Source organism: Papaver somniferum, chromosome 5, assembly GCF_003573695.1.
Source record: "Papaver somniferum cultivar HN1 chromosome 5, ASM357369v1, whole genome shotgun sequence".
Lineage (NCBI taxonomy): Eukaryota > Viridiplantae > Streptophyta > Magnoliopsida > Ranunculales > Papaveraceae > Papaver > Papaver somniferum.
This window is the reverse complement of record NC_039362.1, coordinates 34,591,752-34,611,477: the sequence shown is the minus strand read 5'-3', so window position 1 is coordinate 34,611,477 and position 19,726 is coordinate 34,591,752. Positions and strand designations below refer to the sequence as shown.

At 36.0% G+C, this 19,726-nt stretch overlaps 1 protein-coding gene across 1 annotated transcript; it reads right to left on the bottom strand.

Annotated features, from left to right (window-relative positions):
• Positions 1-9,083: 9,083 nt before the first annotated feature.
• On the bottom strand, positions 9,084-11,956 carry LOC113281363 (transcription factor ICE1-like). The gene is made up of 4 exons (XM_026530078.1): positions 10,946-11,956; positions 10,165-10,383; positions 9,676-9,846; positions 9,084-9,513 (listed from the first exon to the last, which is right to left on the bottom strand). The coding sequence occupies exons 1-4, from the start codon at positions 11,816-11,818 to the stop codon at positions 9,430-9,432; spliced, it is 1,347 nt and encodes a 448-aa protein (XP_026385863.1). The 5' UTR covers positions 11,819-11,956; the 3' UTR covers positions 9,084-9,429.
• Between the last annotated feature and the right edge of the window lie 7,770 nt (positions 11,957-19,726).

The following is a 19,726-nucleotide window of genomic DNA, read 5'->3' as shown; positions in this document are numbered from 1 at the left end:
ATGGTTGGTATGAAACACTCATATGGTTAACCTCTTTGGGTAGACTATTATTGAATCAACAATGTACACGTTTGGGTGCGGTTAACAAACCTAGAAGCGTACAGTCATTTGTGTATAACAAGCTAAGTTTTCGATCTAACGGTTGAGAAATATTAGCTTGAATCTAAATCAGGTTTTCATCTTACGGTGAATATTGATTGTTTTGTAACTAAGGCAAACCCCTGATTTGAAAGGCTATATAAAGGAGACATCTAGTATTGTGCAAAACTAATCCCCACACCTTACGTGATACTAGCTTGCGTACTAGAGTCGTTTCTCCTTTAACCTTTGGTTTTCTTCTTCTAAAACCAGGTTAACGACTTAAAGACTTCATTGGGATTGTGAATCCAGACTGATACTACTTTTATCATAATTGTGTGATCTGATCTTGCATCTTTTATCGTAATAGTACAATCATATTGATTGGCTTGAGATCGTGAGAGTTCTCCGATAGGAAAGATATAAAAGTAATCACAAACACCTTCGTCTCATTGTTTGTGATTCCGCAACATCTTGTTTCTCTACCATACGATTAAGATTGTTGTGAGGTGATTGATTAATCTAGGCTGTTCTTCGGGAATATAAGACTGGATTATCAATTGGTTCCTGTTCGCCTTGATTATTATCAAAAGACGGAACAAAAACTTTAGGGCTTTTCTGTGGGAGACAAATTGATCCTTTGATAGACTTGTATGTATGAGACAGATTTTTTTATTGTTAACGCCTGTGATTTTGGATCGTAGCAACTCTTAGTTGTGGGTGAGATCAGCAAAGGGAATCAAGTGCGCAGTATCCTGCTAGGGTTAGAGGCGTAGGGAGTACAACTATACCTTGGATCAATGGGAGACTGATTGGGGTTCAGCTATAGTCCAGTCCGAAGTTAGCTTGGAGTAGGATAGTGTATATAGCGGCTTAATACAATGTGTATTCAATCTGGACTAGGTCCCGGGATTTTTCTGCATTTGCGGTTTCCTCGTTAACAAAATTTCTGGTGTCTGTGTTATTTCAGTTTCCGCATTATATTGTTTATTTTTATAATTGAAATAATACAGGTTGTGTGTTTAGATCATCAATTAGATTAATCCAACCTTGGTTGTTGATTACCATTGATTGATCATTGGACATTGGTCTTTGGTACCATCCAAGTTATTCCTTGTGTTTTATTAGGACTCGCTGATTTCTATTAGCTTGAGTAAATCAAAACAAGAGAGAGATATAAACTCGTTGATATACTTTTAATTGATTGAGTCTTGTTGATTCTCTTAAAAGTATATTCGAGTTAGTCCATACAGATTGTTAAGCGAAATATTGGATGGTGTTGTTAGACCCCCTCTTTTTCAAGTTCTACCAAGAACACAACAAGTCATGAACGGTTATACTCAATCACACATATTGGTTGTGCATAAGATATGCAATGAATAACAAAACCAATAACACCTGGCGATTTCCTTTCCGATTCACAAACAAGTTTATGAACTTACTTCCTTAGAGCACATGTAAAATATTGTTCCATAGGATGAAATCCTCACCTCGTACCCATACATAATCACAATAGAATTCAAATGATTATGGTGATGTCTTATCTACAAAGTTTAATGGTTAAGCAATAAACCTCGTATTGTATTCCTTAATACTATGTCTATCTAGAGTTCAAATACGCTTTGCAGTTTTGTTTTCAATATGCACGACTTGAAATATACGTTAGGGAATGAAACAGTTCAAGTCAAATATCAGTAACCTCAAGTGGGAGGATGATTATTGTCATTGTAGCTCCTTGCTTCTTCACATCTTCAAGTCTTCGCAATACTTGTAAAGTCTCATATCCTAATACTTTCAAGCTAACCTATACAAAGTTGACTATAGTACATAATCAAGCGCTTCTTAACATGAGTTTTGATTCACTAAAATATGACAACCAAACTTGACACACCAACGCTTGGTGGGTTCAACCGAGCTATGCTATAACATTATCTTCTGGTGTAATAATAGACTGAATATGTTGGAGAAAATCTTCAATTTGTATGGGAGAAGAGGCAGTGTTGATACTTTGAAAATGTTCTACAAGAAGTTGTGATAAAGCTTCTTTATCAGTGCACCAATTTCCGTTAATGTCCTTCAGAGCATCAATCATGTTCCTTGATTTACGCCTGTTAGCATTAGCATGATGAAACTTAGTGTTGTAGTCTACTTCTTTAAAGAATCTTTCTTTGTTTACGGATCATTATGTAAGAGGGAGTGGTTTTCATGTGAGATGAAGGGGAGTGAAACATATCACCATAGTATTGTTGTCAAACTTGTGATACAATAGGACTTTGATGATGTGAAATAATATTATGACATTGTATAACAATGATTAAGAGAGACTGTTTTCTCATTGTTATAGCTACGGATCTTCAACAACTATGATGCTGAGTTGGACACGTTCAGAATCACTGGAGTACTTGGAAGTGACGAAGATTTCAAGTAATGTTGAAGAACCAAGGAAATCAAGCATTTGGATGAGAAGCTAAAAAGTTTATTTATTTTGTAATCCATATGTATTGATAGTTTTGTCACTAAAATTGACAAAGGGGGAGATTGTTAGAGCACTTCTCGTTCGAACTCGCAAGCGTTGCTATCTAAAGCTTGTTGTCAAGTTTAGTTGCCAAAACTATAAGTCTTGATTTCTATTCTACTTATAGATAAGTCTCGGATTAGGATAGAAAGCATAGTTGAGCATTATACTTCACGGCATTCATCGATTAAAGATGAATAACTACTAAGGGTAGCTTGTGGAACTTCAGCAGCAAAAGGTATGTGGAGACTTGAACTCATCTATCACTCAAAAGTCTATCTACTTTATCTCCTATTTGAGGCAAAAGTAAAATAGCTGCATAGACTTCGATTATGCACATTTGACATTTCGAGCTCGCTTACATATTTCTCCAAAATATGTGTTGGTAAGCTTTTGCTTTAACCAAGTTCATCTTATATTCTTGACGAAAGTCAAAAGATGATCATGTGAAAATCGCCTGGGTAACATCTTACATGATTTGTATGAGACAGTCATTTTATGTAGACTTAGAATGTCTGTATTGATCATTCGATCACTTGAAAATTGTTTTGAAGTTAATGGTTTGTGTGAGACAACTATTGTCGTCTTCTAAGAATGTTTCAATGATTGAAATGGGAGTTTAGAATAAATTACCATGATTGGATATAGCAAAGTATGCATACTTGTATGCTAACTGTTGCAAGATATTTCAAGTCCAGGGACCATAGTATGCATACCCGTATGCATTCTGGTCGGTTAATGAAATTCTGGGAACTTAGTATGCATACCGGTATGCGTACTGGCGTGAGTTTCAAGTTCCGGGATTTAACTGAGTTTGGAAGGTATGCGTACCCGTTCGCATACTGGCGAACCCAAACTTAGTCCGACCACTTAGGTATACGTACCTGTTTGCATACTTGAGTATGTTATGTTCTAAAATCGTTTTGTTCATGAACTAATACATTTATATAGGGGCATTTTATAAAGTACCCTTGTTTTGAAATGTACACTTCAAAAGTACCCATGTTTTTTATAAATTTTCTAAAGTACCCTGTTTTATTCAAAATGCAAATTCCATCCAGTTAAGTGTTAGGTGGCAGTTATCTTTCCAATAAAAAGTCTTATTTACCCCTGAACTACATCTCCTTGGTAGAGAGGACAAATGATTCGACGATCCTGAAAGAGGGTGTAACGATCCTGAAAGTGGTGTAACGATCCTGAACCGGGCTCGACTAACCGGAAAAATATTGTAGAAGATTGATTCTCCACCAATCAAAAACCCCAAGACACTTGGGGAATGATGAAACGAACCTGAAAATGATGACACGATCCTGAACCGAGCTCGACAAATTGGAAAAATGATGTAGAAGGTAAACTTACTAACAATTAAAGGGTAAAGAAGTAAACTTTAAAGAAAGTAAACTAGTGTTGACTAACTAGGATGGAAAACTAAACAGTTGGGGCACTTTAGAAAATTTGTAAAAAACGGGGGTAACAAAAAAACGAGGTCAATAAAATGGGGGTACTTTATAAATTCTCCCATTTATATATCAAGGAATGCAATCTTTTTCAAACTGTGGCTATACTGTTCATGAATTAATTCGAGTGAATCAAAATCGATTTTGCTTCAATTGTGTCTTGTATACTTCTATGAGAATATAAGTGTCTTATACACTTCTATGAGAATATAAACAATTGAACAACTCTAGAACTAGTTTCATTTGAGTCATTTGAACTAGTTATGGTTAAGAAGAATAAGGTTGATGTGAAAGTGTTCATATGGCTAACTTCGGTTAACTATTGTTGAGCCAAAAATGTGTACACGTTTAGGTATGGTTACTCATATCTAAATGAAGTCACTTTTTATTTGTGTGTAACAAGCTAAGTACGATTTAAGTTTGAAAGATATTAGCTTGAGTCTAATCAGGTTTTCATCTAACGGTGAATATTGAATAATTTATTACCAAGGTAACATTGATTACAAACCCTGATTTGAAGACTATATAAGGGAAAACTCTAGCAACTGGGAAACCTAATCCCCACACCTCTTGTGTGATACTAGTTGCGACTAGAGTCGATTCTCCTTTAACCTTAGGTTTTTCCAAAACCCTGTAGGTTAACGACTTAAAGACTTCATTGGGATTGTGAAGCCAGACCCAATTATTTCTATGTAGTTGCGTGTTCTGGTCTTGTTGTTTTGTATAGTATTGAGTACTATCTTCTCTAAGATTTGCTCGAGATTTAATCTCTGATATGCAAGGAAAAAAAATAGTCGCAAACATCTTCGTCTCATCGTTTGTGATTCCACAATATCTTGTTTCGCTACCATACGATTAAGATTATTGTGAGGTGATTGATATTACTAGGCCGTTCTTCGGGAATATAAGTCTGGTGTATCAATTGGTTCCTGTTCACCTTGATTTATCAAAAGATAGAACAAAACTCTTAGGTATTTCTGTGGGAGACAGATTTATCTATCCAATAGACTTTTCTGTGTGAGACAAATTGGTTTATCAAGTCTTCGACTTTGGGTCGTAGCAACTCTCAGTTGTGGGTGAGATCAGCTAAGCGAATCAAGTGCGCAGAGTCCTGTTAGGATTCAGAGGCGTAAGGAACGTGATAGTACCTTGATCAGTGTGAGATTGGTTAGGAATCAACTACATTCCAGTCCTAAGTTAACTTGCAGTAGGCTAGTGTCTGTAGCGGCTTAATACAATGTGGTGTTCAAATCTGGACTAGGTCCCGGGGTTTTTCTGCATTTGCGGTTTCCTCGTTAACAAAATTTCTGGTGTCTGTGTTATTTCTTTTCCATATTATATTTGTTTATATAATTGAAATATCACAGGTTATGCGTAGTTCAATCAATTAGATAATCCAACCTTTGATTGTTGATATAAATTGATTGACACTTGAACATTGGTCTTTGGTACCGTTCAAGTTGTTTAGCATAATAATCAGGCTCGCGGATTTTTATCTGTTTGATTCGCTGATTACATTGTGAAACAGATATATAACTCTTGGATATATTTCCATTGATTGAGTCTGACTGTCTAGTTGATTCTCGTGGAATAACATTGGAGTTTGTCCTTACAGATTGCTAAACAAAATATTGGGTGAGTTTGTTAGACCCCTTCTTTTTCATTTTTTATTCTACCAGTACCATGTTTATTACTAGTCTAAGGGAAGGATTTTCAATTATAACTTAAATCAACGAGACCAGCTTCATCAATGCATTGAACTACAGATTTACAGGTTGAACTAGAAGCACTATTACTCCCTACTCTATCTGTAGGATCAAGAGTCACATTTGAATCCCCAATTAACACCCATGGTTTATTGATTTCTAGTCCTATGTCTCTAATAAAATTCCATTGTGCCTTCTTCTCAGTTGGTTTACAAAAACCATACACACGAGATAAAAGCCACTCTGGCTTAGAAGGATAATGCTTAACTAAACAATGTATCATATTTTTCGAAGAGTAAACTATATCAAGCATAAAACCATCTTTCCAAAGAAGCAGTAGACCATCAAAAATACCTATAAAAGGTTCATAGACTTTATTAGGGAAGTCTAGACATTTATAGAGTTTGAGAATTTTATCTGAGCTTATTTTGGTTTTTTGTAAAAAAATTAATGTTAGGATTATGAGTTTTTGAAGATTTTTTGATATGGTTTCTAGTTTTTTTGTCATTAAAACCTTGACAATTCCAAGCTATATTATTCATTCTAAACCAAACATTATGAAGAAAATAAAAAGATTTTTGAAAGTAAAGGAATTTAAAATTGAAAAAATTGCTTAAAGAGTAAAAACTGAGATAGTAATGAGGATATACCTGAGCAGTCTCCCCGTGATCTTCATTTATGGGCTCAGCTTGCATTGTCTCCAGATTGTTGTTTACCATCTCAAAAGTTGTATTATCGATTATACTAGTAGAAGTAGCAGTGTCCCAAGTTTTTGGAGCATTGGCATGAATATTATGCGGATTTATTTGTGGCTCATCATTAAGAACTGAATTCTCATCCTCTTGGAATTTCTAGCAGCATCAAGGTTTTCATCCTCTTCAGTTATAATATTATTTTTTTCTTACATTTCTTCCAGCATAGAATTTCATATGTGACGCTCACCATTTCCTTCATAGACTTCACTTTCTTCTTGAAGAATAGCTTGATATTCAGCAAAATTCAAACTATCTAGATATAAAAGGTACGCCCAATGAGCACACTTCTCTTGTTGGTGATCAATAACAAAAATCTATCACAGATTTTCTTTGGCTGGAGCTCCCAATAATAGCGAATCCATACTTTATTCCCAAAAATAGTTTTGTACCAACCACCTTGATGGGGAAGCTTTTTGAGATCCATCTCAATCCTAGCTTTCATTGTATTACCATATTTAGGTCTACAGTTCTTTGGAACAGTATTTATTTTCTTACCCATAAAACTAATAGCTTCTTCTACAACTTCCTTGTTCAGATGTTCAACCTTAAGATACTTTAAATGGACAGTAAAGACTTGATGAGTGAAAGTATAATACAAATCTTTGGTACTAAGAACAAATTTTTGTAGATGTGTATATATTTGTGCACCATTGTCTTGTCTTATTGATATATTACCTCCATTTCAAAAAAAAATAGGTTGGTTTCATGTACAAATTACATATGAAACCAGTCTATTATTTTGAAACGGAGGGAGTATAACCTCTTATATGGGTATGGATGTTGGACTTGCTAGGTTTTTGTAGATGTGTCCATAGTTGTACACCATTATCCCGTCTCATTGATATATAGTCTGTTTTATGGGTACGGATATAGGATTTTCTAGGTTGTAGATGTTCACATAGTTGTACGCCATTGTCCTGTCTCATTGATATATGGCCTGTTTTATGAGTATGGATGTTGAATTTTCTAGGTTTTTGTAAATGGGTACATAGTTGTACATCATCGTCATGTCTTATTGATATATATGACTTGTTTATGGATGTTGGCTTTCTGGGTTTTTTATAGATGTGTACATAGTTGTACACCATTTTGTCATGTCTCATGGATATATTGCATGTTTGTGAGTATGGATGCTGAATTTTGTGGCTTTTTTAAATGCATATAGGTATTCTTTTTGTAGAGCTTGGAAAGAGCTTTCGAAACATATAAAATTAACGAATTTTGGACGAACGGTATGAAAGATAAATTATTTTCAATTATTTTTTGTTGACATCATCTTGAGTTATTTTGGACTGAACTGTAAATATTTGGACTAAATTATAAATTAAGTAGGGTAGTTGTGTATTTTCAATATAGGGGAAATGGTGGGGAAGAAAATTGGGGCCACCAAGCAACTTCGTAGTATCCAATGTTGTCTGCGACTATGTCGTTCTTCTTTAAAACAGGCCGAAGTGCCAGGCCTTTCAGAGCGAACTATCCTTATGCGAAGAAAACAGTTAAGCAGCAATATGGCCTTTCAGAGGGTTTTCTTTTGGGTGGAAAAAAGCCTCTCATCATATCTAAATGTGAATCTGTGAAGGTACGAAGGGTGTTCTGTGAAGGTCTGAAGGGTGTGATTTTTTGGGTGTGACGAGTATATGGCATTCTCGTTCTCTGAACTGCCATATACATGATTTGCCTCTTACCTGTAAGATTTCTGGACTTCCAACATGATTTGCCTCTTACCCGTAAGATTTCTGGCTTCCAACTCAAAACCAATTGGTAATGAGTGGAGAGACCCATAGTGTTATTTATACTGGGCTACCAACATAATGAGTGGAGAGGCCCATAGTGTTATTTATACTGGGCTCCCAACATGATTTGCCTCTTACCTGTAAGATTTCTGGCTTCCAACTCAAAATCAATTGACAATGAGTGGAGAGGCCCATAGCGTTATTTATATGTGTATAGAGGCTAGGTGTTTTAGGCAATAGCGTTATTTATATGTGTATAGAGGCCAGGTGTTTTAGGCAATGTGGGACTATTTCAACTTCCCTTCACGGGTAAGGGCGATTTTATATGTGTATAGAGGCTAGGTGTTTTAGGCAGTGTGGGACTATTTCATCTCCAACACTTCCCTTCACGAGTAAGCCTCTTAACACGGGGATCGTGCTTTGGTACCATGTAAGATTTCTGGGCTTCCAACTCAAAACCAATCGATAATGAGTGGAGAGGCCCATAGTGTTATATGTGTACAGAGGCTAGATGTTTTAGGCAATGTGGGACTATTCCATCTCCAACATTACCCAACCCAGTGTCCTTTGGTGTAGTTGGTGAATTGCAGTATTAGGGGAACCAACCATGGACACTCCCGCTCTTTCAAGAACTAGATTGTACCCATTGCTGCATCACATATACTGAGACCCAGCGACGTGTTCAAAGAAACAGAGACACCAAGATTCAGAGAGATGTCCCAAACCAAAGCAGAATAGCCAGGGAGCTGGTTAGCCACTAAACAGTTCAGAGCATCAGGAGAGATACAACATCACACGCGAATTACTCAATGTACCAGTTTATAGCGATAAAGAAAACATAAATAACTCAAAATGGATAGCATATATCATTTTGAATTAAAAGCTAGCTACAACACATTATGTTATCCAAAGCCAGCATGAACCTGACGGTAAGGGGATTTGCTCCCAATTAGCCTACATCTCTACTAAACATAAGTTTAAGGAACCTACTAATAAGCTTTTCTTCTGAACCACTTTGATTGAACTAACTTAATTTTGGCGCTGCTTCCATTTACAGATGCTACATGATCCTCCGTAATCATCAAAAGGAACACATCTACCGTTAGTAAGCTTGCTGTTACAAGTTCAACTCAATCCTGTTTGTGTGACTGTTGTTGAGATCTTGAGATTTGTGTTGTATCAGGACTACATCACTCCGTGAAACCCAGCCGAGTCGAGTAGAATTGACTTAATTTGCTCTGGCAGCAGATCAGAGGCTTCTTTGCGTTGCTGTAGAATGTAGGGAAAACATTTTTTTTGTGAACTAGGCAAAGATGAGTAAACTCCAAGTATAAATGCAACTTCAGGCAAGCAGAAAGTCAATACACAAAAACTGACTACATGTGAAGGTTAATGTGCTACAAGTTTTAACAAGGTGAAGCTTGAAATTACCTCAGCACGGAACACATCCAAAGAGAACCCCTCAAAACAACTGATAACAGCCTGCTCAATATCTAAACCAAGATCATCCAGAGCCCTGATGGTGGAGAATAACAAACCTGGTCTGCGGGCACAAAACATGTGGATGTTGACACCATTTCCTTCACTTAACCTTACTTCAACCTGCAAATTCCAGAAAATGGACAATATGTAATGGCAATAGTTCCGTTGTTGAGGTACAAAAACTGGAAATTTGAAATGCCACAATAGGCAATAAATAAATCTCATGATGGTGAAGTGAGTATATGGGGGATGGAGTAGCAGTGGAAATTTCATGGCTTAGGTAGAGTGAAATGCCTATTTTCAAACATAATCCATTCAAGCAGAAAAGATCAGAACTGAGTTCATAGATCCCACCAGGTTAATGAGTATATTGACAGTCACAAGTATTAGTCCATAATAAGGTTACCAAGAATTCACTAGAGTTCCATGGAAGCATACCCTTGTAGGTTGGCCGTTTGGACTCGGCAAAGTGATTGGGCAAAGTTCTTCCTTGATGCGGGAGGGTAGCGTTGCTGGGGTAGATGTCGAAGGGTGGACACTGGACTGTGTTGAAGAATCAGGTGGGGTTGTTTCTAGTTCATTTTGAAGATCGTTAATCCTTTGCAGAAGCTCTTTCAAATATTCAATGGCATCTCCTAGTATAGAAGCTCTATCCATCTGCGATTCAGGAAAAGATAAACAAGGTAAAGACAGTTCGTGTGAAATCGATAAAGCATATACGACACTGAGAAGGTGCAAGTTTAAGGTGCTTACGTACGGTACATTAAAAAAATTATACTTTGAACCCAAAGTACATTAAAGAAATTAAACCATGGAATCAACAGGCATTAGGTTATCTATGTAGTATGAACAAGGACTTAGTTCTAAACACAATTCTAAACACAAAAATATTGAGTACTTAGTTAAACTGGAGTCCTAGAGGGTAAAAATCAAACGACCTTATGGCTGTCCACAATTTTAGCTGGTTAATTTTCTTAGCTAGTTTGCCACTTAGCTTAATCATTCAAGGTCAATATGTCAATCTCGCACTAACTCTATACCCGTTGCACTATCAGTGTTCAGCGAATCTCCTTGAGCCCAATCTAGAAATAAATTGGAAAAGCAAGAATTGAAACTTGTAAAACTAATACTGAAAAGTTGCAAGCCTAAAAGCCTAGATGAAGCAAAAAGCAGAAACATAAAGCAATTGACTAACAATAATGAGCACAGAAATTTTCACCTTGCTAATCTTGGGAACAACAGATCTAAGCATGTAAAGCCTATCATTAAGCTTCTTCCTCCTACGTCTCTCGGCCATCAAATTCTTTGCCGGTGCTCCTTTTCTCTTCCCCTTTTGGTCTCCACCAGTGACAATAGTAATATTCTCATTCCCATTCTCATTTCCCTCATCAGAGTCGTAATTCAAACAAGACCCATCAACACTCTTCTCTTGTTCACCTCCTAACAACTCCAATTTCCCTTTCACATCATCCTCCATCATAACTGAGCTCTGACCAGTATTATTATCTGAACAACTAAGAAACCCTAAACCTCCATTCACCGGTGTAGCTAAATTCTGCTTAATAGCAGCAATTCTTTTCTGGAAAAGAGTGGGTTCGACCCCATTTGATGAGTCTGCTTGACTAAACGCCCTATAGGTTTGGCAAAAGTCGATCTCTAAGGGTTTGAGAGGAAAGGGTTCTTGGAAACCAGTAAGAGTGACGACATTTTCAGGCAATGGAATCAAATTTGAAGAACCCATTTCTTCCTGAGAGGTTAAATTAGTAAACCCATTGTGGTTAATCTGTAATGGTGGTAGAAATTCAGGATAACAACTTAAATCAAAGTTATTCTCAAGTGGGTTATTACAAATAACATTGAGGAGAGAAGAGAATGAAAGGTCTTTGGTTTCATGGTTTTGATGAAGTAATAATGGGTTGTTGTTCATAAACAAGTCATCTTCTAACATTAACTTAAAGCTAGACATAGGGACCAATTCATCACCTTCTACTACTTGTTCCTTGTTATTCCTCATCCATGAAATGGGTTCTTCTTTTTCTTCTGCTTGTTCTATCCATGCAACTCCATTATTAAACCCTGGTACTGGTAGCATTTTTTTTGTTTTTTGTTTTTTTTTGAGAAAATTCAATTTTTTTCTTTTCTGGGTTTGTAGAAAAGGAAGGGAGAAGAAGTGAGTAGCTAGAAAGAGGGAAAAAGGAGAATGGCTTTTAAAAAGACAACTGTGTTGTTGTTGTAGAAAGAAAAAGATGACTTTAAACGTTACACTGATAACTGTGTTGTTTGTTATACTGCTACTGAGTATTTAGCTGTGAAGGATTAGAGGTCGGTTTAAATTAGAATGATTTTTTAGGGACCATAGTTTTATTAGGCCACCTTTCCTATAATGTTAAGGGGTGTCCTAAAACGTTGAAATGACTAACCTACCTTTAATCTAATTTAATTTAAAACCAACCTAATAACCACCTATATATATATATAACCACCGCCTCCTCCCACCACCACCGCCCACCACCGCCGATTACCACCACCACCACCGCCACCAACCACCGATTACCACCACCACCGCCCACCATCGCCGATTACCACCACCACCACCTCTGATTATCACCACCACCAACCGCCGATTACCACCACCTCTTCCCACCACCACCGCCGCCTATTTAAGAAATGTAACAACATCAATGCAATCACAATTAAGTTTTGTTACATGATAATTTTATCGAGTATAAAAGACGCCAGCCGCAGCCTGATTCTGCCATGGGACCACTCCGGAGGTATTTTCTAACAAACCCTTTACTTTAATTTGATTTTGATTGCTTCAATCGAATAGAAATCATCAAAATAGGGTTTTAGTAGGAGTTACAGAGCCATATTCGGTTAGGTCGATTTTCCAGAAAACCCTAGTTTACTAACCGAACTTCTTGAAAATGAAGAACACGAAGAACAGTTCGGTTCTATTGGATTTAAAACTAAGTCACTGAACTCTCTGTTCGGTTGTTTCGCAAAAAATTTTAAAACTACAATGTAACCGAACTCCACCCTTAGAACCGGAAAAAAAAAAACAAATCCAGTCTAACCGAACTGTGTTGTTGTGACCACTATCTTGAGTTCCAAAATAACTGAACTTAGCCAATAGAGTTCGGTTTTTTCGCAAAAAATTTTAAAACTACAAAGTAACCGAACTTAGCCAATAGAGTTCGGTTGATTCGCAAAAAATACTTTTAACCGAACTCCTTGTATTAGAACAACATAAGTCCATAAGTTCGGTTCCTTCGCAAAATAAGGATATCACCGAACTTTAGTTTACGAAAATAATGAGAAGTCCACAAGTTCGGTTCGTTCGCAAAAATGTTAAGTTTTTTTTGTAACCGAACTCTACCTTTGAAACTAAGTAACCGAACTCTACCTAATTCGCCAAGAAATAAATTTCGTAGTAACCGAACGTTTGCCTAATTGCATATATGCATATATAAGCCCAGTTCGGTTGATTCGCAAAATATGTTGAAGTTTGCGAACCAACCGAACTTCTAACACTAGGTTACTTTTAACCTGCAGTTCGGTTGAGAACTTGGTTGCGTTGAAGTTTGCGAACTAACCGAACACACAAGATGTACCCAAATAAATTGTTAAGTTCAAAGTTCGGTTACCTACCATTTTATCCTAGGTAACCGAACATTACACTGTACGACCAAAACCTCTATTAACGAGCGAGTTCGGTAACCTGCGTGTTTGGAAAACGTAACCGAACTACAATTTCAGGTGTGTTCGGTTACATGTTCTTGACATATGGTAACCGAACTGACCCACATCTACATAAAAAATTTCATTTTTTTTTGAAAGTTTGGAGCAATTAAACCAACATTATCTAAGTTTGAAGCACACCAGGGTACCCAAATACCCTTCCTCCAGTTGTGGTTGGTAAAATCCATCGTTTTTCATGTTTTCCTTCTACATCTTCTCTAACTTTACTCTCTCAATAATTCTACTTCTTTAAAAAAAAGACCATCTGATTTTTTAATCTCACTAATCATTACACTAACTATTATTAACACTAACTAATGATCACCCAAAATTAATACGGAGGGTAATTTAGGTATGAATATAAATATCCAGATAAGGGGTGACCTAGATTTACTTCTAATGTCTTTACCCAAAATAAAACCATGGTCCCCCAAAAAAACCATGGTCCCAAAAAATCGTTCTTAAATTAGACCAATAAGGAAGTCAGGAGGCGGACCAAAAGTGACGGTCCAAAATTGACCCAAGGCTGCATTTGTGGTTTACAGTATAGTTTTCTTCTTTCTTTCTTTCTTTTTTCTTTTTTTTTTCTTTTTTTTTTTTTTTGAAAGAAAAACCTAAAGATTTTCATTGAAAACCTGATTGCAAATTAAGAGGTACAAGAGAGTTTTTCAGCTTCAAGCTTGACACTAACACAGTCTGGAAGATACACATTCCATTTTTTACTACAGTTATTGATCCTAGCAAACCTGGCAAGACGATCTGCCGCTTGATTACACTTTCTACTCCTAAAACACACCACAACACTACCCAAACAATGCATCAGATGCCTACATTCTTTGAAGAGGTTATTGTCTCCCAGGGAGATATACAACTCAAACCATTAATGTTATCCATAATTTTTTTGTTATCACCTTCCACAATAACATTCTGAATTTGAAGTTGTGCAATCCATTGAAGAGTTTTAAGAGCAGCAACAGCTTCTGCCTGAGTCACATCTCTAACTCTTTCTACCAATGTCCATGCCTCCACCAATTGACCTGTAAAATCTCTAATTACTAGTGCAATTCCAGCAATATGATTACCAGGTAAAACAGAAGCATCAATATTAATTTTCAGCTTTCCTCTGTGAGGAGGAATCCAGCTATTTAGGTTAAGTCTCCTATTCTCCACTGCCCTATTACTATTGGTTAGGACCTAAATCTGATTCAAGATTCTATTGGTTTGGATTTTATTTTCATTGCAGAAAGAAATTATTCTGGTTTTCATGCTGTTAACAGAGATCTTTTGCCTTTCACAATATAGTTGTTCATCTAATACCAAATTGTTCGCTATTGGGAGATCTAAGACTAAGTTTTATGGTATTAGTTTGCTTCTAGATTACACAAAAAGCGTTGCTTATTAGCCATATAGTTTTGCTTCTTCTCTTATATTTTTCTCTCTAGATATATCTCGAATGCTAATTAGTATCCAGATAGTTGCGTTGTTTCATTTAGCGCAACCAAAATTCTACTTTTAGCGGAATAGTTTAGCGAGATTGTTTTATATTTTGATCCGACGGCTGAGATGGTTGTGATGTTCCATTCAGCGCGACCAAATTCTACTTTTCGTGGAATGGTGCAGCGCGTCTAGATGCTAAATTGGAACGACTATAAAACTTGAGTGGGTATTCTAACTAACATGGACTTCCAATCTAGATGCTAGATTGGAAGGCAATAAGACTAAGCCTAAGGTCTAGTATGGCAATATTACAATTCTACTAGGATGACATTTACTATTAGAGGTAAATTTTTTACATCAACTTATTTGATAAATCACAAGCTTACGACTGTCTCCTAAAACCATTATACACCTTATGCAGTGCTGTAGGTTTTGGAATCAAATCTGTCATATGCGTTCTGCTATTCTTCCGACTGGTTGGCGTGTATAGTAATAAAAACCAACGGTATCCGATGATAATGGATGTGCGTTTTTCGTGTTTTTTTGTATGACTATCTGAAAGTCCATGTCATAATATGTAATTTGGGGAATAACTTAAAAATAATGCTAAAGATAGACACACTAATGATTTTGAATAATGAGATCCTAAACATGCAAGATAATGGAAAGATAGATCCTAATAATTCAGAATTATGTGATCTTAGAGACTGAATATTTAATTGCAGTGCTCTCCGAAACAAATATTTACGTGCAAGTTCCATCCCAAAGAAAATAACTTTTTATATACTAAAGAAATGAACTTGTGGATATAATCATGCTTATTCTCATGCTATCGAACGACTTCAACACTAACTTATCTATAAAACTCAAAATTGAAACTTGGTAATACGATCTTCATAGAGCTCTACATTCTTAGAAAAATAATCATTTTCAGAAAAAATAATCATAATTCGGAATTCATAATGCCACCAACTACCACTTTTACAATCAATTGTAGAAAATTAACGGTTGAAATTAAAATTGACAGCCAATGAAAGCTTGGAACGTCGAAATGCGTATATAAACATCTCACCGTAGAATTTGTTATAAATGCTCGCGAGATTGGAGTATATTAATTTTGTTCTCAAACATAATGATTGGCTAAGGGGTGTCTAATGTGTGTAAAGTTACTCAATTAACCTTCACCCAAAAATAACTAAAATTACTTCCTTTTTGGTTTTAGATCTAAACTTTATTCCTTTCCTTCTCCTTAATCCAATCCAATGATTATTTTATTCCTCTTCTCTATATTTCATCGTTTTCAAATGAAAATAATTCTTCGATTAAACATTTTTTACTATCGATTAATTCTTTCAAACTCTATCTAGTACTTTTTTTTTTGAATGGTATATTAGGTCAGAAAATTTGAAATTGTAGAATTGCAGTTATACAATCGTCATGGTATTTATTCGTCGAGTATGACGACTTTACATATTTATTTTCAGTCGTTAAGATTGTAGGATGAATAGCTTGACGACTTTTCAAAGAATTTTATTTGTGAAACTAACATTCATAGGATCGTCATGGTCTTTATCCCTAAACCTTGACGACCAGTGACGTAGTATGAATAGTCTCCAGGTTTTGAAAAGCGAAACCTTGACGATTAATAACTCCCATAAATAAGTTTTCCTATGAACTATTTTGTTATTGGTCGTCATGGTTTTGTAAAATTGATGCCGACCAATAGACAGTCATCAGTGTGATGCATTTTCGACCATGATGACTGTAAATGCGAAAAACCAATGTTTGGTCGACATGTTTTGTTCCAGTCGACCATGCCGGTTAAATTTGGTCAGCGTGCTTTGTTTCAGTCGAACATGCAGACTAAGTTTGGTCGGCATGCTTTATTTTAGTGCAGCATGCCGACTTTTCATGGACTGAATTCTGAAAGTGCTATGTCGATGTTTTTTGCGGTCGAGCATGCCTACTTTTCGTGGATTGAATTCTGAAAATTTGAATTTCTGCGATCATTTGACGAATTAAACCAACAAAACCATATTCAGTTCTATCTTGAGAAGTGTTTGACTAGAGTAATTCATTTTCGTTACGAAATTTTCAAAAACAAAAAATTTCCAAAAAAAATTCTAGCAAGATTCATAAGTTCAATCTAACAAATAACAATTAGCTTTTATTAATTTAAATTTTTTCTAACATGATACATAAGTTTCAATAACCACTTAGGGGTAATTTATCTATTTTGAAAAATATTTGACTAAGGAACTTTCAATTTTACTTCCTTATAATCCTATTTTGTTTTATTTGGTATACCCCAATTAATGTGTGTATACCCAATCTCCCGGGTTTTTAAATTTCTTATAATTTTAAATTTTATAGTAAAACATAGTCGAAATTGTAAATAGCGTGAGTATCTCATGACAATGAATCCTCCCTCTACAACTATGGTATTTGACATTATTACTCGTGCCATTTTCTTTGAAAGGCATTATTTTGCGAGAGGTAAGAGAAGTTTAACCAGAAATCAGGATTAGACGAGCATCCAAACATGATTTTTCTAAAACTAAAGAAAACATAAATGTACCAAAAAAGGTTTTTTATTTTATTTATTTTTGAGAAAGGAAGGGGCCCTTATTTCCTTACGTTACTATAATGCAAGCAACGGAGACTTGGACAGAAAGAGAGAATAAAATAAAAAGACATAGGCACATAGCTGAAGGGAAAAGGAAAGAAGAGAATACCAAGAATGTCTTTTTTTGTTCGAGCAAAATGTTGCATTGGATTGATACTTCTTTTTGTCATTTTTCCATTTTTATAAAAAATAATGCAACTAGCTTTCATTTGTGTGACAATAAAGTAATGGAGTTGAACTATGCTAATAAAACTCCAAAGTTTAAGTTGGTTTTAGTTGACGATTACTATTTGTTTTATTCTCAAATAGACTAATAAACAATATTGCTAATGAGCAATGGTGAAAAGAATCGCTAGGGAGGGGGAAACAAATCTCGAACGTTGTACTTGATAACATCTAAGACCAGTTCTTATGAACTCAACAAAATAAGAATTTGTTGATTTTGATCTCAATGTAGACTCAACAAACATGAAAAACAGATAGAGATGGAAGAATAAAGGCGTGCGCGATGGTAGACCGGGCTAGCGTGGCACAAACGCTGGCTTCTGAGCCAAAAGCGCTGGCGCTTGTTCTTCAATCGCCCGGTTTAGCTTCACTCGCTAGCGGCTCTGGTTAAAGCGCGACGTTATTTCGAAAACCGCCAACGGCTGAAAGCTCTTGTGATCTAACGACTATAATTTTTGAGTTCTATAAATACTCCTCATTACAACTCTAAATTCACACATTCTACACATTATTCACTCTCAAATCATCTACAAAAATGCCTCTCAGAGTTCGCGGTGTTAGATTCACTCAACAAGAGGATTTAGCTATTTGTAGAGCTTTTATTTTTCACACACAAGATGTTGTCCATAGGAATGTTGTCGAATCAACGTTGTGTTTCTGGGAGAAAATTTATCGAATGTTCACCGTTGAAATGGGAAACATTTATGGGCGTAATTTTGGAATATTGTCATATCGCTTTAGTCTAATTAGTCGTCATGTATCGGAATTTGTAGTCGTACTAATAGAAAATCACAAAAATAAACTCGACGGTGAAGCTGCACATGAAATGGAACCCAGAACACTAGCGATGTGGGAAGTATCTCATGACGGACGTCCTTTCGACTTCCAAGCTTGTTTCAACATTCTTAGGGTGGTCAACAAATACGATCCCTACATCGCTCTAGGAATTCCACCACCCGACGAGAATTGACGCCTATATAGTAGTTGTTTTAATCTAATGTATTTCTTATATTCCCATGTATGATGTGGTTGTTTAATCCAATGCAGTATGTTTTTATTTATGATATTGATGGTGGAATGTTTAATCCAAGAAAATTTAAATTAGTTATGATATTGATGGTGCAAATGTGAAGACATCCACATGTTTGGTTTATATAATCATAATAACACAAAATAAACAGCAAACTAAATAACATAATACCATAGTAAATCGATTTGTCATTCAACTTCAATCAGGCCACTCCACCAAAAAACACCTATGACATTCCCAGAAATACCTTCCATATGTGTCTTCTTCAGAAGAAGTGCGAAAATGCATAAAAAGTCTTGCAACAGGGCTTTGAGCATCCACTGATTCTCTGTGGATAATGTTTGTATTCGTGATCTCCATATCCACAATGCTTGCAGAATAATAACTCCTTCTTCAATTTGGCTTTAAGTTTTTGCAGAGTGTTTCAATCTTTTCTTCTTCTTCTTTAATCTGCATAGCATCAACTAGCATATGTGGTTCCTCTGGAAAACTGGGATCTTGACATTGCAAATACCTGAGCTTTTCCGGTTGTGATTCAATCACCATTATGATGCTTGAAAAACCTTCCCGCGGAAACTTTGAATACATCTAAGGGCATTGCATAAGACTGTGGTTATCCATGAAACATAATGGACAAACCTCTTTTGCTTCGACGCATAATATTTGCTTCGTTTTGCCTTTTGAAAACATGGTGGATGTTGTTGGCTTAAGAAAGAAATTTGTTGGTTTGGTTGAGAATAAAACCTAGTGTTGTATTTATAACAAAAAAAATAGGCGTTGGTAATTCAAACGGGCGGTTTTACTACAAACACCAACTCATGTGGTAATTCAAACGGGCGGTTGTAGTAAAGCCGCGTGGTTTTACTACAAACGCCAACGGCTAAATTTCCAACGGCTCGATTTTCTTTCTCGACCTATAAATTTCATTCTTCCCATCTCCA